The 26,166-nt window shown below is 40.3% G+C and overlaps 1 protein-coding gene across 2 annotated transcripts in view; it reads right to left on the bottom strand.

Moving 5' to 3' along the window:
* Positions 1 to 26,166, bottom strand: part of Kcnh1 (potassium voltage-gated channel subfamily H member 1) — a 353,609-nt gene that overhangs the window by 264,105 nt on the left and 63,338 nt on the right. The window contains exon 6 of one of the 2 annotated variants that reach the window (XM_076831643.1): positions 15,404 to 15,877. In XM_076831643.1, coding sequence (XP_076687758.1) covers positions 15,404 to 15,877 — 474 coding nt within the window. The remainder of the gene's footprint in view (positions 1 to 15,403; positions 15,878 to 26,166) is intronic. The other variant, XM_076831644.1, reaches the window with a different exon arrangement.

Genomic DNA, 26,166 nt, shown 5'->3' with positions numbered 1-26,166 from the left:
CATGAAGAGATCGGGAAATCTGTAAGAAACCTAATAGAAATGGGAAAAATACAATAGGATGAGATCAGAGACTCCAGATTATGGAGTTATTTTTAATAACAAGTGACAAGATAAAAGGTCCTTTCCTTAAATTCTTGATCAAGAATAAAATAAACAAAATGACAATTCTAACTTTAAAAAATACAAGAGCTTCTACAGGGGGAGTATTTCCCAAAGCCCTTGTGTTAAATGCTTGCCCCCACCCCCCCCCCCGAAGGTAGCACCATTGGGAACTGGGAGAAATTTTAGGAGGTGGAGCCTAGTAGGCAGCCCTTAGTGCTCAGCTTCCCAGGTTTCCAAGAAGAGCCAAGAAGGGGGAGAAGAAAGGAAAAAAGATCAGGGTATTTCCTCAGCTGCCTCCCACAGGTCACCATAGCCAGCCTGTATCCTTTAACCATAGATGACAGGTCCTTCTTAGTCACTTTCTTCACACTGCCTCTGCTTCAGTTTTAAGTGATAGCCCCCTGGCCCTTCATGTGCAGGGTAATGAAGTCCCTCCACACCTAATCAACGGTCTCTTTTTCAGGGATCTCTTACCCACAAGGTCCCTGACAGATGGTGGCCATACCCAAGTGTATTATCATGAAATGTTAGAAGAATGAGCAGGAGAACAGAATCTTAAGAGTGTCATTAAACTCTTCTTCTTATGAGTTGATTGTTACAGTAAGAGAAAGCTGACTAATGCAGCTTGGTAATAAGGAATGGGCTCTACTTAAAATTATGGTCAGTATAAATTAGAAACCCTTTTGTTTCCCTATGCCCTTCTAGTTTCTGCTGGGCTGTGTTTCATTACTTTACTCCTAGCATTTAGCTCAGTGCCCCAGTGCCTGACACAAAATATGCTCAAATAAGAATTAGCTGAAATATAAGTATCTAATTCTGAAGGACGAACAGGTCTTCCACTATGGAGTGACCTAGGGGAAGTTACTTCAATGGTTGGTTTCTTTATTCAAAATGAGAGATGGATGAGGACAGTGGCTCCCAACCAAATGGGTCAACACAAGTTATTGTAAAAATATCTGAAAAGCCATGTACATTCTAAGTTTTAAATAAAGACTGAATTTGGTATTTGTTAAAAAAAAAAAAAAAACAGAAACCCCACAGGAAAAAAAGATTGAATTCATTCAACAGAACAATGAAACCAAGAGCTGAATTCTCAAAAGAAATAGAAGCCAGATGATTTGGGGAAAATATATCAAATAACTGAAACAAAGTCATTGCCAATCTAGAAAATTCAATAACCAATGCACACATATTTCAAGAATTAAAGTGAAATAAAGATATTTTCAAACAAACAACATGAGAGAATGCATCACCAGCAGACTGAATACTAAAGGGTGCTCTCCAGGCAGAAAGAAAAGTTTATCAGATGGAAGTTTGAAGAAAGACTGGAAGAGGAACAATGCCAAGGTTAATAGACATAAATGAGTATTGGCTGAATAAAATAATGAATATGTCCATACAGACACCCACATATACTTGGCATCAATAACATTAAAAAGGCAGGTATGAAGAAATGTTAATGTTCTAAAATCTGGGAAGAGGCACCAGCACTAATTTACATTAGAAGTTGAAAAGTACGTGCTCAGAGTGTCCACTAAACAAGAGTAAGAAAGCAAAAGGTTAATAAGAGGTGGAATAATACAAAATAATCCCCAAAGACAAAAGTACCCAAAAATATAAGTGAAAAAAATAAAAGCAAATAGTAAGGTACAAGATACAAGCCAAAAGATCACATTAAATATAGTAAAGGTGATGAATTATATCCCTCCAATTAAAGGCAAATATATCAGATGGAATTAAAAATAGGCTGCTGAGAAATTTTCAAAACATAATAATATAGTATGAATGGGAAAAAATGTACCAAGGGAACATTTAAAAAGTTAATGTAGCTTTAAATGAAAATTTTTACTAGACACATTTTATAACATTAAGATTCAAATGATTCTAGTGTCTTGGGATGTTAAGGCAGGAGGATCACAAGTTCAAAGCTGGCCTCAGCAACTCCGTAATTCATCAAGACCTTGTCTCTAAATATTTTTTAAAAGGGCTGGCGATATGGCTCAGTAGTTAAGTGCCCCTGGCTTTAAAAAAAAAAAAAGATCCAAATCACCAGAAAGTGATTATTGGGGGGGGGGGGGGGTAAATCACTTTATGAAATTATGAAAATTCCAAGATTCCAAAAGTCATTTCTTTAAAGCATTTAATAATAAAGTATCCTGGGGGATATTAATTAGGGAAAGAGGAATAAAGAATAAGAAGACAAAAGAATTGACCAATATCAGAAATGAAAAATGTCAAGTACTACTTCATATGCCATAGATATTAATGATAAAAGAATATGATTAATGATAAAAGAATATAATTTACAAACAACTGACACCAATAATAAAAATTTAAATGCAATAGAAAAATTACTAGGAAAGCATAGCTCACTAAAATTGACTCCGGAAACAGAAAATGTTTATGAATCTTTGATTATTTTTTTTGCCTATCAAAATTCATTTTTTTATTATTAGTTGTTCAAAACATTACAAAGCTCTTGACATATCATATTTCATACATTTGATTCAAGCAGATTATGAACTCCCATTTTTACCCCGTATACATATTGCAGATTCACATTGGTTCCACATCCACTTTTTTACATACTGCCATACTAGTAACTGTTGTATTCTGCTGCCCTTCCTATCCTCTACTATCTTCCCTCCCCTCCCATCTTCTCTCTCTACCCCATCTACTGTAATTCATTTCTCTCTTTTTTTCCCCTTTCCCCTCACTTTCTCTTATACGTAATTTTGTACAACAATGAGGGTCTCCTTCCTTTACCATGCAATTTCCCTTCTCTCTCTCTTTCCCTCCCCCCTCTCGACCCTGTTTAATGGTGATCTTCTTCTCATGCTTTTCCTCCCTATTCTGTTCTTAGTTGCTCTCCTTATATCAAAGATGACATTTGGCATTTGTTTTTTAGGGGTTGGCTAGCTTCACTTAGCATAATCTGCTCTAGTGCCATCCATTTCCCTGCAAATTCCATGATTTTGTCATTTTTTTAGTGCAGAGTAATACTCCATTGTGTATAAATGCCACATTTTTTTTATCCATTCATCTATTGAAGGGCATCTAGGTTGCAAATGGTGCTGGGAAAACTGGAAATCCATATGCAACAAAATGAAACTGAATCCCCTTCTCTCGCCATGCACAAAAGTTAACTCAAAATGGATCAAGGAGCTTGATATCAAATCAGAGACTCTGCATCTGACAGAAGAAAAAATTGGCTCCAATTTACATATTGTGGGGTCGGGCTCCAAATTCCTTAATAGGACACCCATAGCACAAGAGTTAATAACAAGAATCAACAAATGGAACTTACATAAACTAAAAAGTTTTTTCTCAGCAAAAGAAACAATAAGAGGGGTAAATAGACAGCCTACATCCTGGGAACAAATTTTTACTCCTCACACTTCAGATAGAGCCCTAATATCCAGAGTATACAAAGAACTCAAAAAAATCAAACAACAAGATAATCAAATAACCCAATCAACAAATGGGCCAAGGACCTGAACAGACACTTCTCAGAGGAGGACATACAATCAATCAACAAGTACATGAAAAAATGCTCACCATCTCTAGCAGTCAGAGAAATGCAAATCAAAACCACCCTAAGATACCATCTCACTTCAGTAAGATTGGCAGCCATTATGAAGTCAAACAGCAACAAGTGCTGGCGAGGATGTGGGGAAAAGGGTACTCTTGTACATTGCTGGTGGGACTGCAAATTGGTGCGGCCAATTTGGGAAAGCTGGGAATGGAACCACTATTTGTCCCAGCTATTGCCCTTCTCAGACTATTCCCTGAAGACCTTAAAAGAGCGTACTATAGGGATGCTGCTACATTGATGTGCCTAGCAGCACAATTCACAATAGCTAGACTGTGGAACCAATCTTTGATTATTAAATGAATTAAATCCATAATTTAAAGTCTCCTTGAAATAGAAATTTCCAAGCCCAAATTGCCTTACTGGTAAATTCTATCAAATATTTAAAAATTAGAACCAGTGTTAAAACTCATTACAAAACCTCATTAATTCAGACAATGTGATATTGTGGCAGGAACAAAAACACAAACCAAGTCCAGATAAAGTTCCATGTCTATCAAGACACTTAATATGCAAAATGTTGGACTACAGACAAGTAAAGAACGAATGGTGTTTTCAAATAAAGGGTCTAGGTCAACCTGATATCCCTATCCATGCAGGGTTAAAAAAAAAAAAAAAAGAAATTTGATCTCTACCCCACACTATAAATGATAATTGGTTCCACGTGGATTTCAGATCTGTGACTAGAAAACAGTCCAACTTTAGGAAGACAATACAGGAAAATATCTTAAACTTTGAGTATGAAATTTAAACAAGACACAGAGGCATTTAAGTGAAAAGTTTAAGCTGCTCTAATAAAATCAAAAGGGTACATCAAAAAGGCACTCTTAGGAGGAAAGAAGAAAGACACAGCAAGGAAAAAAGGGTATTTACAGCATATAACCCCCAAAGGGCTCGTTTCCAGACAATACAGAAGACTTCTACAAATCAATTTTTTAAAGAATAGCTATTGTAGAGAGAAGTAGAACCTATACGGGCACTTCAATAAAGACAATTACCAAAAATGACTGCCCCCAACAAAAACCTACGAAAAGATGCTTGATCTTCTTTTTAGTCATCAGGGAAACAAACTACAAACAGAAATCACTACAAATTTGTTTTATTAGGTGGAAAAAACAAACTGAACACATCAATGTTGTGGAGGAAGTAAAGCATACTATGATCACTTCGTACAACAACACAGCACAACAGTTGTAAACACCTGTCTGCCAGTGTTTACCAAATAACGCACATAATACCTATGGCCAGCAAGTCCACTCTTTCCAATGAAAATGAGGGTTTTCAGAGAATAAGTAACAGAAAATGTAACTTAAGTGAATATCAACAGAAGATTGAATTAATATTAAAGTATGTTCATACAAGAGATTATACAACAATGAACTGACATCTGACATACTTACTGAAAAGCATGTCTCTCTCAAGTAGTACTGCACACAATATAAAAGGAACAACTTGTCTTATTTCACTTCTATAAAATTCAGAAGTAGGCAAGAGAAAACTAGTGTTAGAATAAGGGCTACTTTGGGGTAGAGGAAGGGGGATTAAGAGAGATGAGGAATGTAAGAGGAGTGGTTATGTTCTATTCCCTGATCTGCATGATGGCCACATAGACAATGCTTGCTTTTTAAGAATTCACCAAGCAGCACATTCGAGTATTTTCCCATGTGTTATACTGCAGAAGAAAAAGGGAAAGAAATAATCAGGAACGTGACACAGATTTACAAAGATATTCTGTGCCATCATTTATTATAATATTATATAAAATAAAACTAAATGTCAAACACTAAATTATGATATCCTCATAATGGACTATTATGTAATCATTTAAATTCTTGTTGTAAAAATTTAAACCTATTGTTTAGATATAATGGGCTACAACTCACTATATAGAGCATAATCTCATTAAAATATGTAAGATATATATGCACGTGTTCCAAAGGGCGGGGTGTGGCAGGAAGAACTGGGATGACAGAGGCCAAAATGCCAGCAAGATAAAAATCATAAGCACTGTGTCTATTTCTGCATCTGTATTTTCTTAAAATATCTTACAGATAATATGAAAATTTTTAAATAAAAAATGAGATCACAACATTTTTCTAAATATTGTCCAAAGGCTCTTACATTTGCCAGTTCTGCCTGTACTTGGAAGCATATCATTGGAGCAGAATATTCCTCCCATAGTCTGAAATACTAAGTTAACATGTACAGATCCAATTAAACATTACACAATATAGGAAGAAATCCCAAGAGCTCCGACACAGACTCCCAGTCAGTGGGCCCTTCGTTTGGAGCAAGTGATGAGCTCCTACCCCCTTCTCTCAAGTTTTACATGAGTCGAGATTCATTAACCAACAGATCCAGATATTTTCCACTAACATTGTAAATCTGGTCTTCTTTCAAAGGACAAACCCAAGAAAATGCCCATTTGTGCCTCACCTTTCCTGCTCTAGTGAAGACCTTCCCACCCCTCAAAGTCCCGCCCCTCTCTCCATAGCTTCCTAAACAAGCTCTGCTTCAGGAAAAGCCTCCCACAGTCCCCCTGGCCCAGAAGCACTCAGAAGTTTCCCCAGTAGGTGTAAGTCCTATAGGACCCTCGGCAATCATTCCTTTGTTGCAACTCTCTCTTCCACAGGCTTCTATAATTTCCAGTGCCTCACTTTCCTACCTCGGAGTGCATGGTTCTAGATGATGGATGAGAAAGAAGACAGACTAGGAAAGAACATGGTCTTAAAACTCTGCAAATGTTTTTCTAAGGAAATCAAATACCACATCATATTAATTATGATGACTTTATGGACGTGTTAGGATGGCCATATAAAGAAAAGAACAAGCGTTGGAAACAATGTGGAGAAACTGGAACCTCTGTAGGGTTAATATCTTAAATAGATATCATAAATAGATTTTTGTTCACCAATGTCCATAGCATCATTATTCACAATAGCCAAAAGGTAGAAGTAACCCAAGTTTTTACCCCCAATGACAGAATAACATTTGCACACATACACATATACACACAATGGAATATTCTTTAGAAAGGAAATTCTGACACAGAACACAGATGAACCTGGAGCACATTAAGTCAGTCACCAAAAGACATACTATCTTATTCCAATTACAAGAAACCTAACAGTCAACAGAAGAGCTTCTCAGATGAGCCATACCCAAATTTCAACAAAAGAGCAATAAAATGTTTATTGTTTTCAATCACCAAGTTTTGGGATAGTTTGTTACACAGCATTAGATAGCCAATATAATATGCTACCTTAATAAACACAGCAAATTACGAATACAGTCAACATGGTTGAATCTCACAGACCTTGTGATTGAGTGAAAGGTAACACAAAAGACCACACACTGAGTCTTCTATTTCACCACACTTCAAAAACAGGGAAGACCAATCTACAGTGAGAAAAGTCAGAATAATGATATATAGTGGGAGACAGCCCACGCTGAAGCAAAGAACATTCTTGGATGTTAGGAAAATTCAACCTTTTGTTTCATGAAGCGATTATGTGTGAATACATGTCTGTAAAAATCAAGCTATGTACCTAAGATTAATGCATTTACTGCACTTAATTATATATATTTAATACTTGATTTTTTTAAGTTTCAAAATTATAATGGAGAGATTAACAACATCAGACATGAGGAGAGCTATAAAATTTTTTTTAAAAATGAGATTTTAGGTAGGTTGGTCTGGGAAAGTCACTCCTATCTGGGGCCATTGAACAGACACTTCATGAAACAAGAAGAAAGACAGGTGGACTTATAGGGGAAGAATATTTTAAGAATGAACAGCAAGTGACCTGAGGCCAACATGCCCCAGACAAGGTGGCCAAGGGATGGACTACTGAGAATCCCCTGGGCCATAATTGTGGATTTTTCTGTATTCGAGATGACAGGCTCCCAGGTCTATACCCTGCTGATGGGTACAGTCAGATGAGAACCTAGATTGAACCATTGGATTTGGCAATGGGCAAGGTATCCTTGGCTGGAGCAGTTAGTTTCAACAGAGTGACAAGAATGAAACTTAAAAGCAGGTTCAAGAAAGTAAACAGGTGGAGAAAACTCTCCCTGAGTCTATTTTAGCAAAGAGAAGCAGGAAAAGGCGGCTGGATTAAGTCAAGAGGGTCTTTACAAAGGTTGGGTATATTCCTTGATGGTGCAGAGAAGGGGAACACGGGCACAGTCCTCGAGTGGGTGAGAGGACGTGACCTGAGCACTGAAGCTGACCCCCTAACAGGGAGGGGATTAGAGTGTGTGGCGTCCACTCAGGGCAGAGAGTGGACTTGGTGGTGGGAGTATGTGGAAGCTCTTTATATCCTTCCATCAGTTTGAGGAACTAGGAAAGGTCTGAAGGCTTGGCCTGCCTGTGAGCCCGGGAAAATGCACAGAGGCCTCAGAAGACAAAGGGGGCAGGGTCTGCATGGTGCTGCAGCTCTCTGGGCACTTTCAGGCACTTGGTGCAGCCCAGGGGAGGTAGAGAATGGGGTCCAATTGGAGAGGGGGTGTTGGCCAGGCGTTAAGGCTGAGGGGCCAAGGAACCAAAGTTAGGGAGAGGCATTTGGGGGGCTGGTAGACATCAGCAGGAGGAAAGAAAGTGGGGACATGTGTCATTTTCTAAGCTCCTTCTTATCACTGCTGCCTGGGTACACCCTCAAAACCCCAAATCAGATGTCATGCCCTAAATGAAAGCCCTTGGTGGTTTCTTTCTGCCCACATAATAAAATATAAACTCCTTGGTAAGATGTTGGGCCTTTTTAAAAAAAATCAGTGAATCCTGCTTCCTGCCCCTTCCCAACACTCCGCTTTGGGCACAATGAATCCCTTGTGGTTCCTAAGAGCAGGGCCCTTCCCCGCGTTCTTTCCTCCCTTCTCATCACCAGACTCACTCCAGCCATCTCCTCCAGGCAGCCTCCCTGGATGCTCCTACTAGTCTCAGATCTCCCTGTTGAATGCCTCAACAACCTCAGCTGGTCCCTGGAATACATCCTTCATGTTCTCTGCCAGGGCCTATGATTAGTGGCCCACACTGGGAAGGGGTAGCCCCTCCCCCTCATCTAAGTCAATGATATTTTTTGTTGTTGTTTGTTTTGTTTTGCTTTGTCTTTAAAGAAGGATCCATACAGGAGAGATACCAAGAAACGCTGGTGGAGAACTGAGAGATGCAGAACTTGGGTTGCCCAGAAAGGCGTCTGGGAAAGAAGGGAGGTGTGATGGTAGAGGGGAACTGGCACAGCAGCTGAATCTTTTGTTCTGAAGGATAGAACCCTTGCATAACCTCCAAGCATCATGTTTTACGACTTTCCTTAACTCTGGAACCACAGTTTCATGGTAAATCACTGCTTTCTGGAACTCTCACAGAGTCAATTTCTTACTTATAAAAATGCTCACCCTGGCCCTTCTACTGCTCCCATAGATACACATCCCAAATCATGACTTGGCACCTGTGCAGGCACAGGATACCTAAGCCCCGGTCTTTCACCCTAGCCTCTGCTTGAAGGAGAGGTCCCTGCCCAATCCCTCACACAGTGAGCACAGGTCAGGAAGGAGACTGATAGATGAGAGTTCCAGTCAGCTGTACCGGCAGAGGGGCAGCAGCACCATTGACCACATCTCTGGCCCGGCCCCTTCACCTCCCTTGCATTGGCCTGCCTCCCTCAAAGCTGAGGGGTGAGCGGTTTGGGTGGGCAGCCTGAGTGACTCACCGAGGTCACTGGTGCATGTGCACAGGGCTGGCTGATGAAGGTGGAGGTCAGGAGCAACTCCAGAGTCCGGTTACCCGGCTTGCTCATCTCTCCCTTGCAAGCGGTCTCAGCTCGAGGCTCTTCTGAGTTCCCAACCCCCTGCTCTTCGGGTTTTTCTTATCACCAGTGCTCAATGCAAACTGGGCCCACGTGCAGCGCTGCTCGCTCTGTTAACTTAGGATTCCCTGCCTTCACCTGTGGTTTCTTTTAGGTAGATGGCTGTTTCAAGTTTCACACAGGTGACTTCTCTGTTGTCCAGCTGAAAGTCATGAGGTGATCCGAGCTTTTCTTTCTCAGAGTTCCAACAACACAGGCAATCCTTGGGACTCATATAGCAATTGGGGTTTTGTTAATAAATAGACTCCTTTTAGGGCAGTTTTACTTTATAAGAAAAAAAGGAGTAGGAAGTACAGAGACAGCCCCCAAACACACCTATCATTAATGTGTTATATTAGTGTGGTACATTTGTTGTATCTAATTGATGAGCCAGTGTGGATACATTATTATTAGCTAAAGTTCAACAACCTGGCAAGACTTTGTCTCAAAAGTGAAAAAATAAAAAGGGCTGGGATATTGAGCAGCCTGGGTTCAATCTCTAGTATCCCCCCCTCACTACACACACGCACACAAAATTTTAAAAAAATTAAATAAAAAAAGATAAAAGAAATCATTACTCAATAGCACTGGTTTTTTTCAGTCCTGATCAGTGCAGGCCTTGTCCTGAATTTTTTCTTCTCCTATGAGTCCCTTGGACATCAACAGTGGAGGAGAGGGGAGACCCTGGATATACACCCCAGAATCATCATTCCTGGATAAAAACCAACGACTTTTCACACAAGTTGCTATGTCTGGCGGTTCTGTGGACAGCAAAATTGAATCCTACTCTTGTAGTCTCATATTTTTTCCTCTTTACTTTGGCATTTCTTTCTTTTGTGTGTACTGAGTATTTCTGCCACCCAATTAATTGGGTAAAAACAGACACACTGTAGTTTTCATCCTCAGGTCTCGTTAGTGGCAGGCAATGCTGCTGATGGGCGTGCTTCTCTCTTGATGATTGTGACTTGCTGGCAATGGCCAGTGGCTAAAGTCTGGTTTCAGAGATGTTAGCAATGCCGCTGCTGGGAATGCCGCTGCTGGGAACTTTTCCTTTGATTTTCTGATTGATTATTCTTCTTCTTCCTGACTTGGGCTCATGGTGTAAAGGACTGCGGAGATGATGCACCCCTCAAGCAGAGGCTCAGATGGAAGACCAGAAGTGCTGTGCCCTGCCCAGACACCTGAGTCAAGATCAGACTTGGCCATGTGTGTGCACAGAAGCAGGGAAGTGACCAGGGGATTGAGCCCAAAGGTGCTTCACCACTGAACTACATCCCCAACCTTTTTTTAATTTTTTGAATTTTGAGATAGGTCTTGCTCAACTGCTGAAGCTAGTCTCAAAGTTGCAATCCTCCTGCCTCAGTTGCTGGGATTACTGACATGCACCACTGTGTCAGGCCTGGGTGCAAGGGGGAGATCATTTTTAATAGCAGGAAATTGATCCTATGTAGCTTCCAGAAAGCAGTGATTGGAGGAACTGATAAGGGGCCCAGTGACTGAAATGCAGAGTTTGGTTTCCTCAGCCCTCAGGTTCTCTGGAAAAGCAGCAGAATCTACAGGAAAAAGCACAGGCTTGGGAGTCAGGAGATCATAGGCTGTAGGCAGGTAGAGCACTTGCCTAGCAAGTGAGAGGCCCTGGGTTCAATCCCCAGCATCACTGCCCCTCCAAAAAAGAGGCGGAACCAGGAGACCCCCAGGCCAGTTTCACCACCTCAGAACAGCTGCCACCAGGCAAAATGACAACCTGTTCCTTTCCTCTCACCTGCAGAGCATGACAATGCCTGTCCTAGAGCCACAGGAGGTTAGAGCTGAGATGCACTCACCATACAGGTGAGGCAAACCAAGTCCAGCAAGGTGGAGTGACTTGCACAAGGTGGCACAGCTGTGGTGAAGTCACACTGGATGACACATCATCTTCCTCCTGTTTCCCTACAATTTCTTTACGCCATGCAGAGTAGAGGTGGGGAAGCTAACAGTATGGCAGTCACTTGCTGCTGTCAGAGGTATTCCTAGTTATCCGCATGCCTTGCCCATCTCCAGCTCTAAGGTGAGCATCTCCTGTGACAGAGGGGTCTTGGGGAGGACCAGCACTGACAGTCTGTGCTGCTGTCTGATGTCACAGAGCCAGGCGCAGAAAAGTTTCTTGGCTACCTCCAGGCTCTAAGGAACTAGAATTGTGACCCAGCAGATAGCACGACTGTCCCTATTCTGCCCTTTGCACTTCCATACTCCAATAGCAATAAACAACAAGGCTTCCTAATAATTCTGTCTTTAATCCACGAAGCATCTTAGGCCAATAATCCCCTAAACACTGGAAAGAAATTAATTTGGCTTTTGCTTCAACATTCCCATCCCAAGCTTTGGTTCACTCAGTTTCCAGACCTTTTTGTCCTCTAACCAGTTTAACTAATGTGCAAACATATTCCCAAACAGCCTCCAAAACAGATTATTACCAACAGACTGGAGAATGACGCAAATGGAGACCATCTACATAAGTGAAACAAGTTGAGCCACAGGGAATGTTGTGTGGCTTAAATCATGGTGCTGGGCGATAGCCACTGGGCTGAGTTCATGATGGCAGGTGTCAGCAATTTATCCTTGTTCTTTCTTGACCCAGGTCCAAGGTGGATCCAATCTTTTTGCTTTGAGAGTGCCCACCCCCACTCCACACAGGCACAGATGGCAAAGTCACCACTGCTCTCTCCTGTCTTCTTTGGTGGTCTCCATGGGCATACAACCCTTTGGTATAATTGGGAGGAAACCAGGGACAAGTAAGCTCTGTGCATTTTTTGAGAAACGAGTCAACAATTTCTTATTTCTCCCCCCACTCTCCCAGAGAAAGAATCTAGAGCAGAAGCAGCTACCATCTTAGATATGCAACTCCACAACTTTGACTGTGGGTAAGCAAAGAGCAGGGAAAGAATATGAACCACTAAGCCACTGATCCTCCTAATAAGGGGACTTCTCTAGGCTTTTTCCAAGTTCCATTCAGGTTCAAGAGGTGGGGTGCTCTTCATGTCCTCCCCAAACTCCTCTAACCCCCACTAGCCCTTTATCCCCACTAATTCAATGATGCCTTTTCATAAAAGGGCTGCACCTGAAAACCAGCAGCTCTGACTCTCCTAAAGCATCTGAAACTGCCATCTCACCCCACACAGCTGCCTTGGGAAAAATGCAGCTGCCTCCTCTCCACCACCATACCCAGTGCCCAGCTTTCCCACCACATGCCGCCATGCCAAAGGGTGAGTCACACAAACATCGGAAGCTTCCTGGTCACTTTTGACTCACTTCATAAGTGTTTTGCTCCAATTTTGCCAAATCTGTCATTATTTAGAATAAAGAAGAATCAGAAGGGGACTCATTATTACTGTGATCATATGATTTATTATGAAACCTTGAGTGAGCAAGTCCCCTCTCAGTCTGTTTTCATACTTGTGAGCTGAGAAGGTTGAACTAGAAGACCTCCATCAGGCTCTGAGCTCCCCCAGGTCTACTTACCACCTTCTAAGAGCCCTGCCACACTCATCTTCCTCCCACCAGGAAGGTCAGGGGCAAGGACTCTTGTTTTTACACCCAGCTTCTGGAGGTGGGACTAATGCAGGTGAGACTTGGAACACACCAGACTTGAGCCTTTAGAGCTGACAGGGAGCTCAACTAATCCACTGCCCAAACACTACACCTTCCAGGCAGCTCCTGAAGATCATCCCCAAGATCTAAACAGGAAAACTGTGATCCAGAGAAGCTCAATAACATGCATCAGGGCCCCAGAGTCCTAATAGGTGATAATACCAAAAAGATAAGAAAGCACATTTTCAGTTTCTTTACACATCACCACGATTGTTATGAAAGGGCATTATTATAGGTGTCAGTCAAAACTTTAAAAGATATCACCAGATATAAAATCAATCAGAACTGTAACCCTTTAAATTAATATTTTTATTTTTGATCAAGAAGTAATATCAGGAGCTTGGATGCTAAACTTTTTACCAATAAAAAAGACATAGAAAATGGAGCTTTTCCCCCTATTACTAGTCTATTTCATGAGTCTAGAATTCAGAAATCACCATCAAGGGTACTCACAACTCAAGGAGTTCCCCCCCAACATTCACCATCCCTTAAGACAAGCTATCTGCTCTACCAACCTATCAAGTTATCTAGCACATTTACATATGTGTTTATAACTCTGCCAGTTCTTAATGAGAATCCATTCAAGCTGAAGAACTGTTCTATTTATCTGCAAATTTTCAGTGTCATTGCTACAAATGATTTATTTCACAAACTCAAGTACTTTTTTAAAGTTAAATTTTATTTCTCATATGTGTATGAGAAGCTCTTTCAGATTAAGAGAATTCTTGTGAATTACCTAAGCTAAAATGATCATATTTTCCTCACTAACATAAAATTTCCTAAGAGTGATTTCAGAGAAAAACATTCCAAACATCTACTAAAAATCACATTTAAGAATCCCAACATTCACTTTACAGATGATTCTGCTGTTGTAAACGATCAGTCTTGACTCATTTAATCCCTGCAAAATCCACTCAGAGAATTAGTCCTAGGGATTTTAAAGTATATTAGGACACAGCACACAGACAGGCACAAAAGGGTTGTTCTGAATCTAGAGCATCTGAGCATCCAAGTTCTTATCTTCCCAGATCATACTTGGCATCATTTTGCAAGAAGAGCTACTCTTCCCTGCAGAGAAGTGGTCAGTTGGTAAGTTCTTCCAGAGAAAGGGGCTGCTATCTTCAGCAACCATTAGTACTCATCTGAAGGCAGAGGGGCATCACTATGCTACCAGTATGATACAGATTTACTTGCTAGGTTTTCATATTCCAGCAGGGTGCAATCTGTTCCTTTAAACTGTCCAAAGATTGCAACACAAGTCTGTTGGCCCTAAGAGTGGGCCTGCATTACCCAGTTAATCCTTGGGAACTTCTGTATCTGATACAACAAGAGCCGTGAGTGGCTGCACAAGGCTGAAGGTTAATCAAATGAACTGCCTTATCTTAATCCATCTGGAGTGTCAACGAGGTATAAGAACAGGAGTAATTCCCACAAAGCACCAACTAGATAAGAATATGGCATTTTTCTTTGCAATAACTTGACATCCTTTGCTTTTTCAAAGGAGACAGTCATCCCTAACCATCCCAGCAGTTGCTTTTTGCTGCAACTGTCCCAGGCACCCATTCATTCAGACATTGACTGTTCAGTCACATCCTAATTCCAACACATTTATAAGGTCTTTATTTTCTTTAGAGTCCTTCCATTGCCTGCAAAATTAACCATCTCAAAACACTACTCTTAACCACTTACTCTTAACCTGACACTGGTCACCTCCAAAACTCATTTTAGGGAAAAAGATATCATTCCAACATTTACCAAAGAGAGAGACAGAGAAAAACAAAAACAACAAACAAACAAAAACAATTGAGTGACAACAATATCTGTTACCACAAGTTAATTGTGAAATAGCCAAAGGTCAGAAGCAAATGAAAGAAAAAGTTCCCATAATTCGAATGATCGATAGGTAGACATTCCACGTTCAAAACCAAGAGGAAGATTCACCAGTGCAGTGGTCATGCATGACTGCTTCTGCAGCCTCACCTTCCCGAGCCAGTGGCCTTGACTCCTCGTGGAGAAAGAGTAAGCCTTTGGTCTCGTCCACACCCATTCGCTGACATGCAGGGCCTCCAAGCTTCCCACGGATAGGAACAGCAGGCAAGGATAGCTACCCAACATGCTCCCTCCGGTGTGGACATCAGTCATGCTAGTTCCCACCCATTTCATTACTCTTTTGTTGACCACCCACATTTAATTCAGCTTTAAAGACATGACAACAAGGTCTGAGATTTGAGGGATGTACCTGACTCTCTCTCCCCTCCAGTGGTGGTGGAATCTGATCAGCAAAACCAATCTTCCCTGGATCACCCATAAAGGCACTAACCTCATCCACGTTCTCAAAAGCGTTGATGACGTCATATGGCAAACAGGACAGAAGGTCAATCACAAACCACGTCTTCAGGTAGTTCATGCGGATAAGTTTGGGGTCAGAAATCACCTCCCCCGCTGGTCCAACAAAGGTGGTATGAAAATTCAGCACAATGTCCACCAAAAAAATGACATCCACGATGCTGTCCACAACCAGCCAGGCCACATTGTTCTGCCTGGTTTTAAAGGAGACGTTGTAAGGGACCAAGATGGCTGTGTAGAAGGTCAAGATCAAGATGATCCAATCCCACGTGGTTTTAAAAACACAGTAGTGTAAGATGATGTGAGGGGGAGTCTTTGGTGCCTCTTGCTTGTATTGGGGAAGGATATCTGAGCCCAGCTGCAGGACCTGTATGAGAAATGGGACCAAGAGAGTACTAAGTTAGAATTTAATTGCAAACATCTAACCAGTCAGCATATGTCATTGAAAAATGCACAGAATACTCTGTATGGATCATTAGCTACAATAACAGTTGCTAGAGGAGGATGGGAGAATGTACGTGAACAGGATAACAGAAATGATCATATTGAAACAATGAGAAACTATTACTTGGCTTATCGTGAACTGAGAAGCATACCAAATATTTCATGCGGATTTATTATCTCATCAATCCAAGATACAAAAATACAAGCTTGTTTTAGCTCATTGCTCTGTGTGACAGGTGAGCAACTGAGGCTCTAGAGAATCAAGCAACTCCATTCATCAGATATTTATTGCTCTGTGCCAAGAACTGGTCTAGGCCCTGGACATACGGCAATGAAGACAACAACCCAATCCCTGCTCAGTCTAGTAAACAAATCAAAGCTTCTTTCATATTGTGCTCTGAGCTAAATAAGAGGCAAGGGAGGGGGAAAAACAGAAAATTGATCAAATGTGGCTGAGGAGGAGGGCTGGGAGAAACCCGACTACTCATAAAGAACCAGCCATTCAAACTTGTATGGAAAAATTATCCCAGGCAGACAGCATCCAGGGTGTAATGACTCAGAATGGAGCAAGCTTGATGTTTTCAGGAAAAGAAAGAAGGCTAGTGTGGGGAGAGAGAAAGGGAGGGAAAGGGAAGGCACTGGGGAATGAGGTGGATCAAATTATGTATGTATGTGTGTGAACATGGCATAATGAATCCCACTGTTATGTATAATTATAATATACCAATAAAAATTTAAAATTAAAAAGAAGAGAGAGAAAGCCCATGTGGATGAAGGGCACCGAGGAAGCTGGGGGAAACAGGAGATGCTAGAGTTGCCCAGCGAGGAAAGTACAACCCAAATCATGCAGACCCTGGTTGGCCATGGGGAGGGACTGGATTTTATTCTCAGATCAGCTGGATGTAAATTGAGGGTCTTATGCAAGGGGATAATAATCCAATGTATTTTTTAAAAAGTTACCCTAGATAAGGGAAGAGAATCCGGGTACCTATAATAAACTGAGGGAAAGATGGAGTAATAAAAAAATTTTTGGAAATATTTTTGAAGTGACGTCAGCTGGATCCCCTCGTCGCTAGAAAGAGAAGAAAAGAACAATGAAGCGAATCCACCACCATATGCCACAAGCTCAGCAATGGTGGCCAGCCCAGAGGAGGTACCCTGGGTTGTTTTTAGGTAAATGAATGAACTCTAAAGACACAGAGCTAGCAAATGATGGAGTCACGATCCCAAACTCCATCTAGCTAGCTTCAAAACTCATGCCGTTCCACATCAAGGTTCATTAGGTTTCTCTGAGTAACCCAGGCTTATAAGACAGCAGACTGTGCAAGGAAAAGTTTGGCTCTACCACAAGCTCATGGATGGCCTTTCCCATCAACAAGTCAAAGGCAAAAAGCAGCGCCTTCTGAGAACAGGCCAAGCTCGAAAAGAGTCCTTAGCTGCTCCTCTGTGCCACTTACAGATTCCTGTGAATCTCAGGGTGAGACCCCATCTTATGCCATCATGGCCACTTCCTTTTACCTCTAGAGGTTGAAGGCCATTAAGTAAACATAAACATCCCTCTTTTCCCTATGGTTGACCCCAGCCCTTAAAAGAGACAAAGGAAAGCTAAAAATGCAGAGTATCCACGTGCATCTTCAGGTAGGGGTTCTCTTTCTACCTCTTCCACGAACACACACAGCTTTACGAGGCCTGGGGATTTTAATTTCCCTTCTCCATGAAAAGGAACTTACACAAGTGTGATCAAGGAAGGCCAGGCCCCAAGACCTCAGGCAGGAAAGAAGATTGGCCTCTAAAAATAAAGCAAAGAAATCATCTGAGTAGGACATCTGCTTCTGAAAAGATGGAGTACTCAACTACAAGGAGAAGCCCTACACATTGCCTATAAAACAAATGTAAAAGACTCAGAAAATTGGAGAAGAAAAAGCAAACCCGCTAGGTACAGCACAGCAGTGAGTTCCCTAGGTTTCCTCTTTGGCTCATATATTCCCAGACTTGGTGGTAAAGAATCAAGGACCATGAAGATATGGAGGTGTAAGGATAAAGAGGCCCAACAAAAAGTCCCTTCTCCTACCAGAGAGGCTGAGTCAGGAAGATCAAAACTGAAATTGGAGGCCAGTCTGAGCAACTTAGCAACTTAGCAAGACCTTGTCTTGAAGTAAAAAGGGCTGGAGATATAATTCAGTGGTAGAGTGCTTGCCTAGCATGTGGGAGGTGAGAGGTGCTGGGTTCAATCCCAAGTACAAGGTTAAAATAATAATAATAATTATTATTATTATTATTATTATTATTATTATTATTATTCTCCCCAGCCAAAAGTCTAGGAAAGTGATGGCCTCAAGACAGTAAGCTTTTAGATAATAATCACTCTATTAAAGCTATCCACTATAGGAAAAGTTCTGGGCCCACTCCCACCAAGTTCTCTGTCTAGAAAACCTGACTTCCTCTTTCTCAAGGCTACAATGTAGCCCCAGAGAAGGCCCAGCCAGGATCCTGGACTTCCACTGGCACCCAGCAGTAATGAGACCACCCCTAGTCCCCTACAACCCAGGGAGGATCAGTGTGAGCTTAGTGGGGGACTGGGGATCCCACTCTCACTTAGCATAAGAAGGAGCACCCTCTCAGGTGTCCCAAGAGGCTGAGAGGGAAATCTGTTCTTTTACCCCAACCTGGCAGAAATCTAGGTGACCTCTGACATTTAAGTGTTAAAGAAAGTCAACTACAATGAAAACTCTAAGTAAGATCCAGAGTTTCAAAACATGATGCTTAAAATGCCCAGGTTTCAATTTAAAAATGACTCATTATGCAAAAAAAAAAAAACAAAAAAAAAAACAAGGAAATATCAAACTGAATAAAGCATAGATAATAAATAGATGCCAATACTAAAATGACAGAGGTATCAGAAATATCCAATCACAGACTTTTAAACAGCCATCATAAAAATGCTGTAACAAGCAACTGTGGACAGGATTTAAAAAATGAAGAAAAACATCTTCAGCAAAAAAAAAAAAAAAAAAAAAGAGAAGATAAAAAGAAGAACCAAATGGATGTTTTAGAACCAATAGAAAAAAAATATAATGAGTAAGCTCAATAGCAAAATAGAGGGGATAAAGGAAAAAACAGTGAATTCGAAGATAAAACCATTGAAATTGTTCTGCAAATGTTGTTCTGTAATTGAAATTATCTGTGCAACAGAGACAAGAAGGTACAATTCATAGTGATAAAAGGATCCACACACTAAAAAGAAGCAGGAATCCTAATGTGTCTGTACAAACAAAGGAATTACAAAATATGTGAAGCAAAAACTAATTGAACTGAAAGGAGAAACAGATACACAATATACCTCTCTCAACAACAGATGGAACAACTAGATAGAAAATCAGCAAGGGTATGAGTTCAACCAGAGAGGACTTAATTGACATTTCTAGAATGTTCTCCTCAACAGGAACAGAATACACATTCTTCTCAAGGGCACATGGAACATCACTCAGGACAGACCCATATGCTGACCCATAAAACAAACCTCAACAAATTTAACAAAATGAACATCATACAGACTATGTTCTCCAACTACAATGGAATCAAACTGGAAGTCAATCAAAGAAAGATAACAGGAAAATATCCAAACACTTGAAAACCAAGTGCACTTCTTAATAACCCCTGGGCCAAAGGGAAAGTGTCAAGATAATTTTTAAAATAGATTGAATTCAAGAAAATGAAACTTCCATATATCGAAACATGTAGGATACAGCTAAAGCAGCAGTGAAAGGGAAATATAGAGGAACAGAGGCGAATTTCCTAAGCTTGTCAGAGAGTATCTACAGAAAAACCCTGTAGCTAAAATTATACTTCATGGTAAAGACTGAGTACGTTCCTCACGAAGATGAGGGGCAAGGCAGGCTATCAGCTCTCATCACTCTTATTCAACACTGGGCTGCCATCTCAATAAAGCAGAAAGGAAATAAAAGGCATCCAGATCAGAAATTAAGAAATTAAACTCTCCCCATTAGCAAACAACATAATGGTCTACATAGAACATCCCTAAGAATTTACATAGAAACTCCTAAAATAGGTGAGTTCAGCAAGGTCATGGAGTGCAAGACAAACATGAAATCATCATATTACTATATAATAGAATTTCACACAAAAATTATACATTGATAACCATTTTTAAAAATTCTTAGGTTTAAATACATAGAACATGAACAGGATGTGAATGCAGAAAATAATAAAATGTTGATTAAAATAAAGATAAAGAAAAGGAGACACTATGCTTATAGCCTGGAAGACTCAACATACCTAAGATCCATTTTTTCCAAATGAATATACAATTTTAGCCTAATTCCTATCAAAATGCTAGCAATTGTTTTTGGAATATGCATGAGATTATTCTAAAAAGCATATGGAAAGGCAAAGGAACAAGAACAGTGAAATAATTTTGAATAAAAAATATAAAGTGAGTCAAAATAATCAAGTTATATACATTAAACATGCGTAAGATTTTTGTTTTGGGTTTGTTTTTGTTTTGTTTTTGTGTGTGTGCATGTGTGTGTAATGATTATGCCTCACCAACGCTGTTTAAAAATAAAGAAAAAAGTGGGAGGAATCAGTTTAGCTGATTTCAAGACAATGTATAGCCACGGTAATTAAGACTGTGGTATTGGCAGAAGAGAAGACACAGATCAATGGAAAGGAACAGAGACTCTGGAAATAGACCCATACAAATGTGCCCTGATTTTTGACAAAAGTTCAGAAGTTATTTGAGGAGGAAAGATAACTGATTTAACACATGGTGCTGGAGCAAATGCAAATCCTTAGGCCAAATAACAAACCTCTAAGTCTAAGTCTAACACCGTGCGTAAAAATTAACTCAAAAATGGACTGTGGATTTAAAGGCAAAGCATAAAACTTTAGAAAAAAAAAATGTAGGACAAAATCTTCAGGATCTAGGTCTGTGGAAAGTGTTTTTAGATTTGACGCCCCAAACTCAATCCATATAAGGAAAAACTGACAAATTTGACTCCATTAAAATGTAAAACTTTTACTCTGCAAAAGACAAGCTATGATTGGAAAGAAATTGTTATGGTTTGGATTTGGGGTGTCCCTCAAAAAGCTCATGTGTGAAACAGTGCAAGGTTTAGAGGAGAAATGATAGAATTATGAGAGCCTTAATTCAATTAGTGAATCAATCCCCTGATGGGGATTGAGTGGAAACTGATGGTGGGTATGGTGTGGCTGGAGGAGGTGGGTCATTGGGAACATGCCTTTGGGGTATATATTTTGTAACTGGTGAGTGGAGTCTCTCTCGGCTTCCTGATCATCGTGCGAGCCACTTTCCTCCACCACACTCTTCTGCCATGATGTTCTGCCTCATCTCGAGCCCCAAGGAATGGAACCAGCCTTCTATAGATTAAGACCTCTGAACCCATGAGCCCACAAATAAACTATTCCTCCTCTACAATTGTTCTGATTGCATCTTTTAGTCACGGCAACAAAAATGCTGACTAGAACAGACATATCTGCAAACCAACAAATAGTATTTAGAACACATACTCTACAAAATATAATCACAAAACTCAGCAATAAAGAAGAAAAAATTCAATTAGAAAATGAGTAAAAGGCATGAACAAAACATTCCACTCAAAAAAAAAAAATACATGAATGGCAAATAAGCACCTAAAAAGTGTTAAACATCATTAGCCATTAGGGAAACAAATAAAACTGAGGTATTACTATAGACCTATTGGAATGGCTAAAACATAAAAATAGTATTGACAATACCAAATGCTGATAAACTAGATCCCTAGGAATGTAAAATGGCACAACTACTGTGAAAGAGTTTGGCAGTTTATTACACTAAATATGCAATTACCATATGACCCAGCAATTTTACTCCTAGGCACTTATTCAGAAAAAAAATGAAAACTTACAATCACATAAAAACTGTATGTGCATATTTATAGAAGCTTTATTCATAATAGACAAAAAACTGGAAACAACTCAAACACCCTCAGTAGATGAATAGTTAAACAAACTGTGATAAAAGTATACCAAGGAACACTGTTCAGAAATAAAAAGATATAAACTATTGATACAGGCAATCACCTGGTGGGATCTCCAGAGACTGAAAAAAAAAAAAAAAAAAAAAAACAACCACCAACCCAAGTCACATACTTAATTTTATTCAATCATAAAAAAATAAATAAAATTATGTCATTTGCATATGATGAAGATGAAGGGGTCCTGAGCATTCAAAGGAAAGGCAGCTGGAAAAGAGAGGTGAGTATTTTTTAGGAATTTATTATATGTTTGCAAAATCCAGCCTGGGTGATAAGACTATTCAGCAAAAACTCCAAAGAATCTATAAGACTATTCAGCAAGAACTCCAAAGAATATACCAGTAAGAAACCACCTGCTGATTATGAACCAAAGCTGCCTAGGGCTCCATAGTTCTTGATAACAAACCCTGAGGAGGAAATGCCCTTTCAGAGAAAAATGGTTGTAACTGTGACAATCTGATGGAATCCATAACTATTTCTAAATGGATTTCCCACTCTGATTCTTTCTAGGACACTATTAGGCCCTGCCTGAGTGAAGGCCTGAGTCAATAGAGTTCTTCCTATCTCTCAAAAATGCCATGTTGACTTCCAGCTGCTATTTCTACAACATGTACTCAAAGAGAAATTAACCAAAGTGCTAAGCTAAAAAAAGGGAGATTGATGGGAATGTGTATTCATTTTCTCTTTTCCTATCTCTGGGTTGCAGCATCTTAAGTTTAAAACATAGGGCATCAACATTACAGAAGTAGATTGATACCAGGACATTTGATCAGTAAAAGAGACATTCTCTTTCCAAGTCTTTATGTAAAAGTCTACGAATGATTCCCATAAAATCAAGATTGTAGAGTCTGATTTAAGATCCTATATATGTATACATCACTTTGATATGAACTCTTAGTAATTATCATGACACTATGGAAAACAGAAACAAGATAGAAATTCTGCCCAGTGAGTACTTTGTTACAGAAAATCAATATCCTTAAGAAAAATTCCCTGACCCAAAGAGTATTTTGCATCCAGTTAACTATCTGGCAGTGATAGCCTTTGTGTAGTAAAGTGATAAATGACAAATTATTCTTATTGATCAGAAAGATTCCCATGAGACTGACCCCCCATCCTTCTCAGAAGTGAGTATGGGAATGGATTCAGACTAGGAAGCCAGGTACCAGGATCACTTTGATGAGCTCTATGACTGCCACCTTCAGGAGCAAAAGCATTCTCAGGGTTCTTCAGTTTATTCTTATCCGGAAACTGATTAGTGTCCTCCAAAAGGAAGGAATATCAGGGTACAGAGTCAAAACAGAGGGTACAGACCTCATCCAGCCAATTTAGCTGTGCCCTGGGTTAGCTGTATGGTGATGCCTCAAAAGCTTACAGTGAAACTGGGCTTCACCCAGGGTGCAGAGTGGGTGCTCATGGAAAATAAGCTGGTCTGGTGGTCCTGGTAACCACAGCAGAGTATTCTTTCCCACCTCTTTTCTGCCATTATCAGTTTCTTCCTTTGGTCAGTCTTGTGCAACAGAAGCTTGCAGAAGTAGAAAGCTAGTAGCCCTTTGGGCCGTACTTCCTAAGAGAGGGCTCGTGTCTGTCCTCTTCCCCAGCCAGATTGGGAGTCCCCCTAAAGGCAGATGCTACTCCTCCTAGCATGATGTCACTCTCTCCCTTGTCTCCCCATGCAACACCCCATGCCAGGATCTGCCCACAGGAAGTGCTCATTATAGGCCTTTATTGAATGCTCATTTTGAACACTGCTTCTGGAAAGAAAATAGGGTTAGGATTTTTCCCTTGAGGAAGAACAGGAAAATCAGACTGACTAGTCAATCACATTTCTCTGGTATTTTTATTTCCAAAATCCTCTATTGCATTTTTGAATCCTTATGATCACCCTGTGAGGGAGATCTATCTACAGATGGGAAAATGGAGGCTCAGAATAATGGAGGTGAAGTGACTCACCCTGAGTCATGCAAGGGGTGAGTAAGCAGAGAATCTGGGAGTGGAAGGCGGGCTGCCAGCTCCAAGACTCCAAGTTTCATCACTAATCCATCTGTGCAGGCTACCTGACACACATCAGCACGTCTCGTGAGCTGAAAAGGTTGGCATTTTGCTTATATTGCAGATTGGGAAAATAGACCCAGAATGTAAATGATTTGCTCACAGCCAAATCCAAGATGACAAACAGGACCGTAAGTCCAAATGCAGTTTTATGATTCAATGCTCTTCTTTTATTGTATACTAATTCTTAATAAACTGTTTCTTATCTATAAAACCCATGAACAATGGCAACATGCCATCCTGTCATCTTATGAAACTAGCTCCTAGTTGAAGGCACCATCTTGCACTGTGGACCTTCTTCAGGACTTCTCAACGTCCTGAGTGAGCACATTGGCCAGGGCCTGTCACCTTTAAGAGTACCAATCCCAGTCCCAAAACCATACCTAGTAAGGTTATAAAAGAGGTAAGATCAAACTATGATTACCCAGAAACACTTATGAATCAAGTGGCTGTCACCATGCAAAGTGTTTTTTGCTAAGGTAGATGAGAGACCATAATCTTAACTTTAAGTTCTTAAGTTTTTTCTACTACACCTCACTTTTAGTTCATGTTTCTGTCGTATGAATCACTGAAAAGACAGAACCACAGCAACACTCCTGCATCTTCCAATGGTCCTGTATCTACAAATTGGCCTCCATCCTCACCCACCTACCTCATCCTGTTTCAATAGAGGAAGTGCCCTCTTCCATCCAAGGCCAGTTCCTCTCATCCTTCTTCCACCCCCTGGAGTACTTTACACCCAATCTTTACCTATGACTCCCTCTTCTCTTCCCTTCAACCTCTTGTTGGACCAGGCATCATCCCATCGGCATCTTTAGAGATAAATCAACTTCCCTTTCTTGCTACAGCTTCTTTTGCTATTTCCCTTTATAACCAGACTTTTGAAAGAGAAGTTGAAACACAATATCTCCACTTCTTCCCCTCAAATGACCTCCCTCACACCTCAACCTGGCTACTGCCTCCTGAATGAGCCACTCCCACCCCCTAATAAAATAGCTCTTGTCCAGGTTACCAATGATCTCAATGTTATTAAATCCACTGGACTCTTCCATAAATTTTATATATTTCAGTACTTTTTTTTTCTTAAAACACCCTCTTGGCTTGGCTTTGTTAATGCCACTCTAGTTCTGGTGCCACTAAGATGTGAAGCTCAGATCTCCCTTCAAGAAAACCTCCAGAACGAATCCATGAGGGAATTCTGTACCCTCTATCACCAAGTAAACATAACTCGGGCTCCATTCACTATTCTGCAGCTCACTTTTAAGATTCTATCTTACGCACCATCCTCTCCTACACTTTTAAGTATCGATATAGGGTTGATAACCATAGACACTGTGTTGTATACTAGATCTCTAGGACTTTTTCTTGTTATAACTGAAGCTGTGTAACTTTATAACTTTGACTTATGCCTCCCATTTCTCCCTTGCCATAGCCCCTAGCAGTCACCTCTCTACTGTCTGCTTCTGTGAATCTGACCATTTTATATTCTTCACGTAAGTGCTATCATGTAATTTAGTCCTTCTCTGTCTGGTTTACTTCACTTAGCATAATATCCTTTCAGGTTCATCTGTGCTATTGCAAATAGAAGAATTTGACTCTATTTTAATATTATTCTACTGAATGTATAAGTCTATATAATTTTCTTTATCTGCTTAGTCATCAGTGAATAGTTAGGTTGCTTTCATGTCTTGGCTATTGTAGACAATGCTGTAAAGAACATGGACATGTAGATATCTTTTTAAGACCCTGATTTTAATCCCTTTGTATAATGTGTAACAAATTTGTAATATCAGGAATGTTCTTAGCACACCATAATAAGCATGATATGGACAAGGTAGGATATGTTATGTGTTAGGGCCATATTAGAATTATATTTACTTCCATGAAGAAGTAGAAATAAAAACAGAGTCCACATGGACCACTTAACATGAGGAAAGTTTCAAGCAGATGCTCTTTCTTAGGAATGGGGTATAATGTTATTGGTTATCATTTATGGGGTGCTTACTGTATGTCCCGTTCTGAATTAATAAGCCCTTTATACACCTTAGTTCACTTAACTCATGATTCCATGTGGTACCTACTATTATCATTCCCATTTTATAAT

Source organism: Callospermophilus lateralis, chromosome 13, assembly GCF_048772815.1.
Source record: "Callospermophilus lateralis isolate mCalLat2 chromosome 13, mCalLat2.hap1, whole genome shotgun sequence".
Classification (NCBI taxonomy): Eukaryota; Metazoa; Chordata; class Mammalia; order Rodentia; family Sciuridae; genus Callospermophilus; species Callospermophilus lateralis.
The sequence above is the reverse complement of the archived record's forward strand: the minus strand, read 5'-3'. Positions and strand labels throughout refer to the sequence as shown.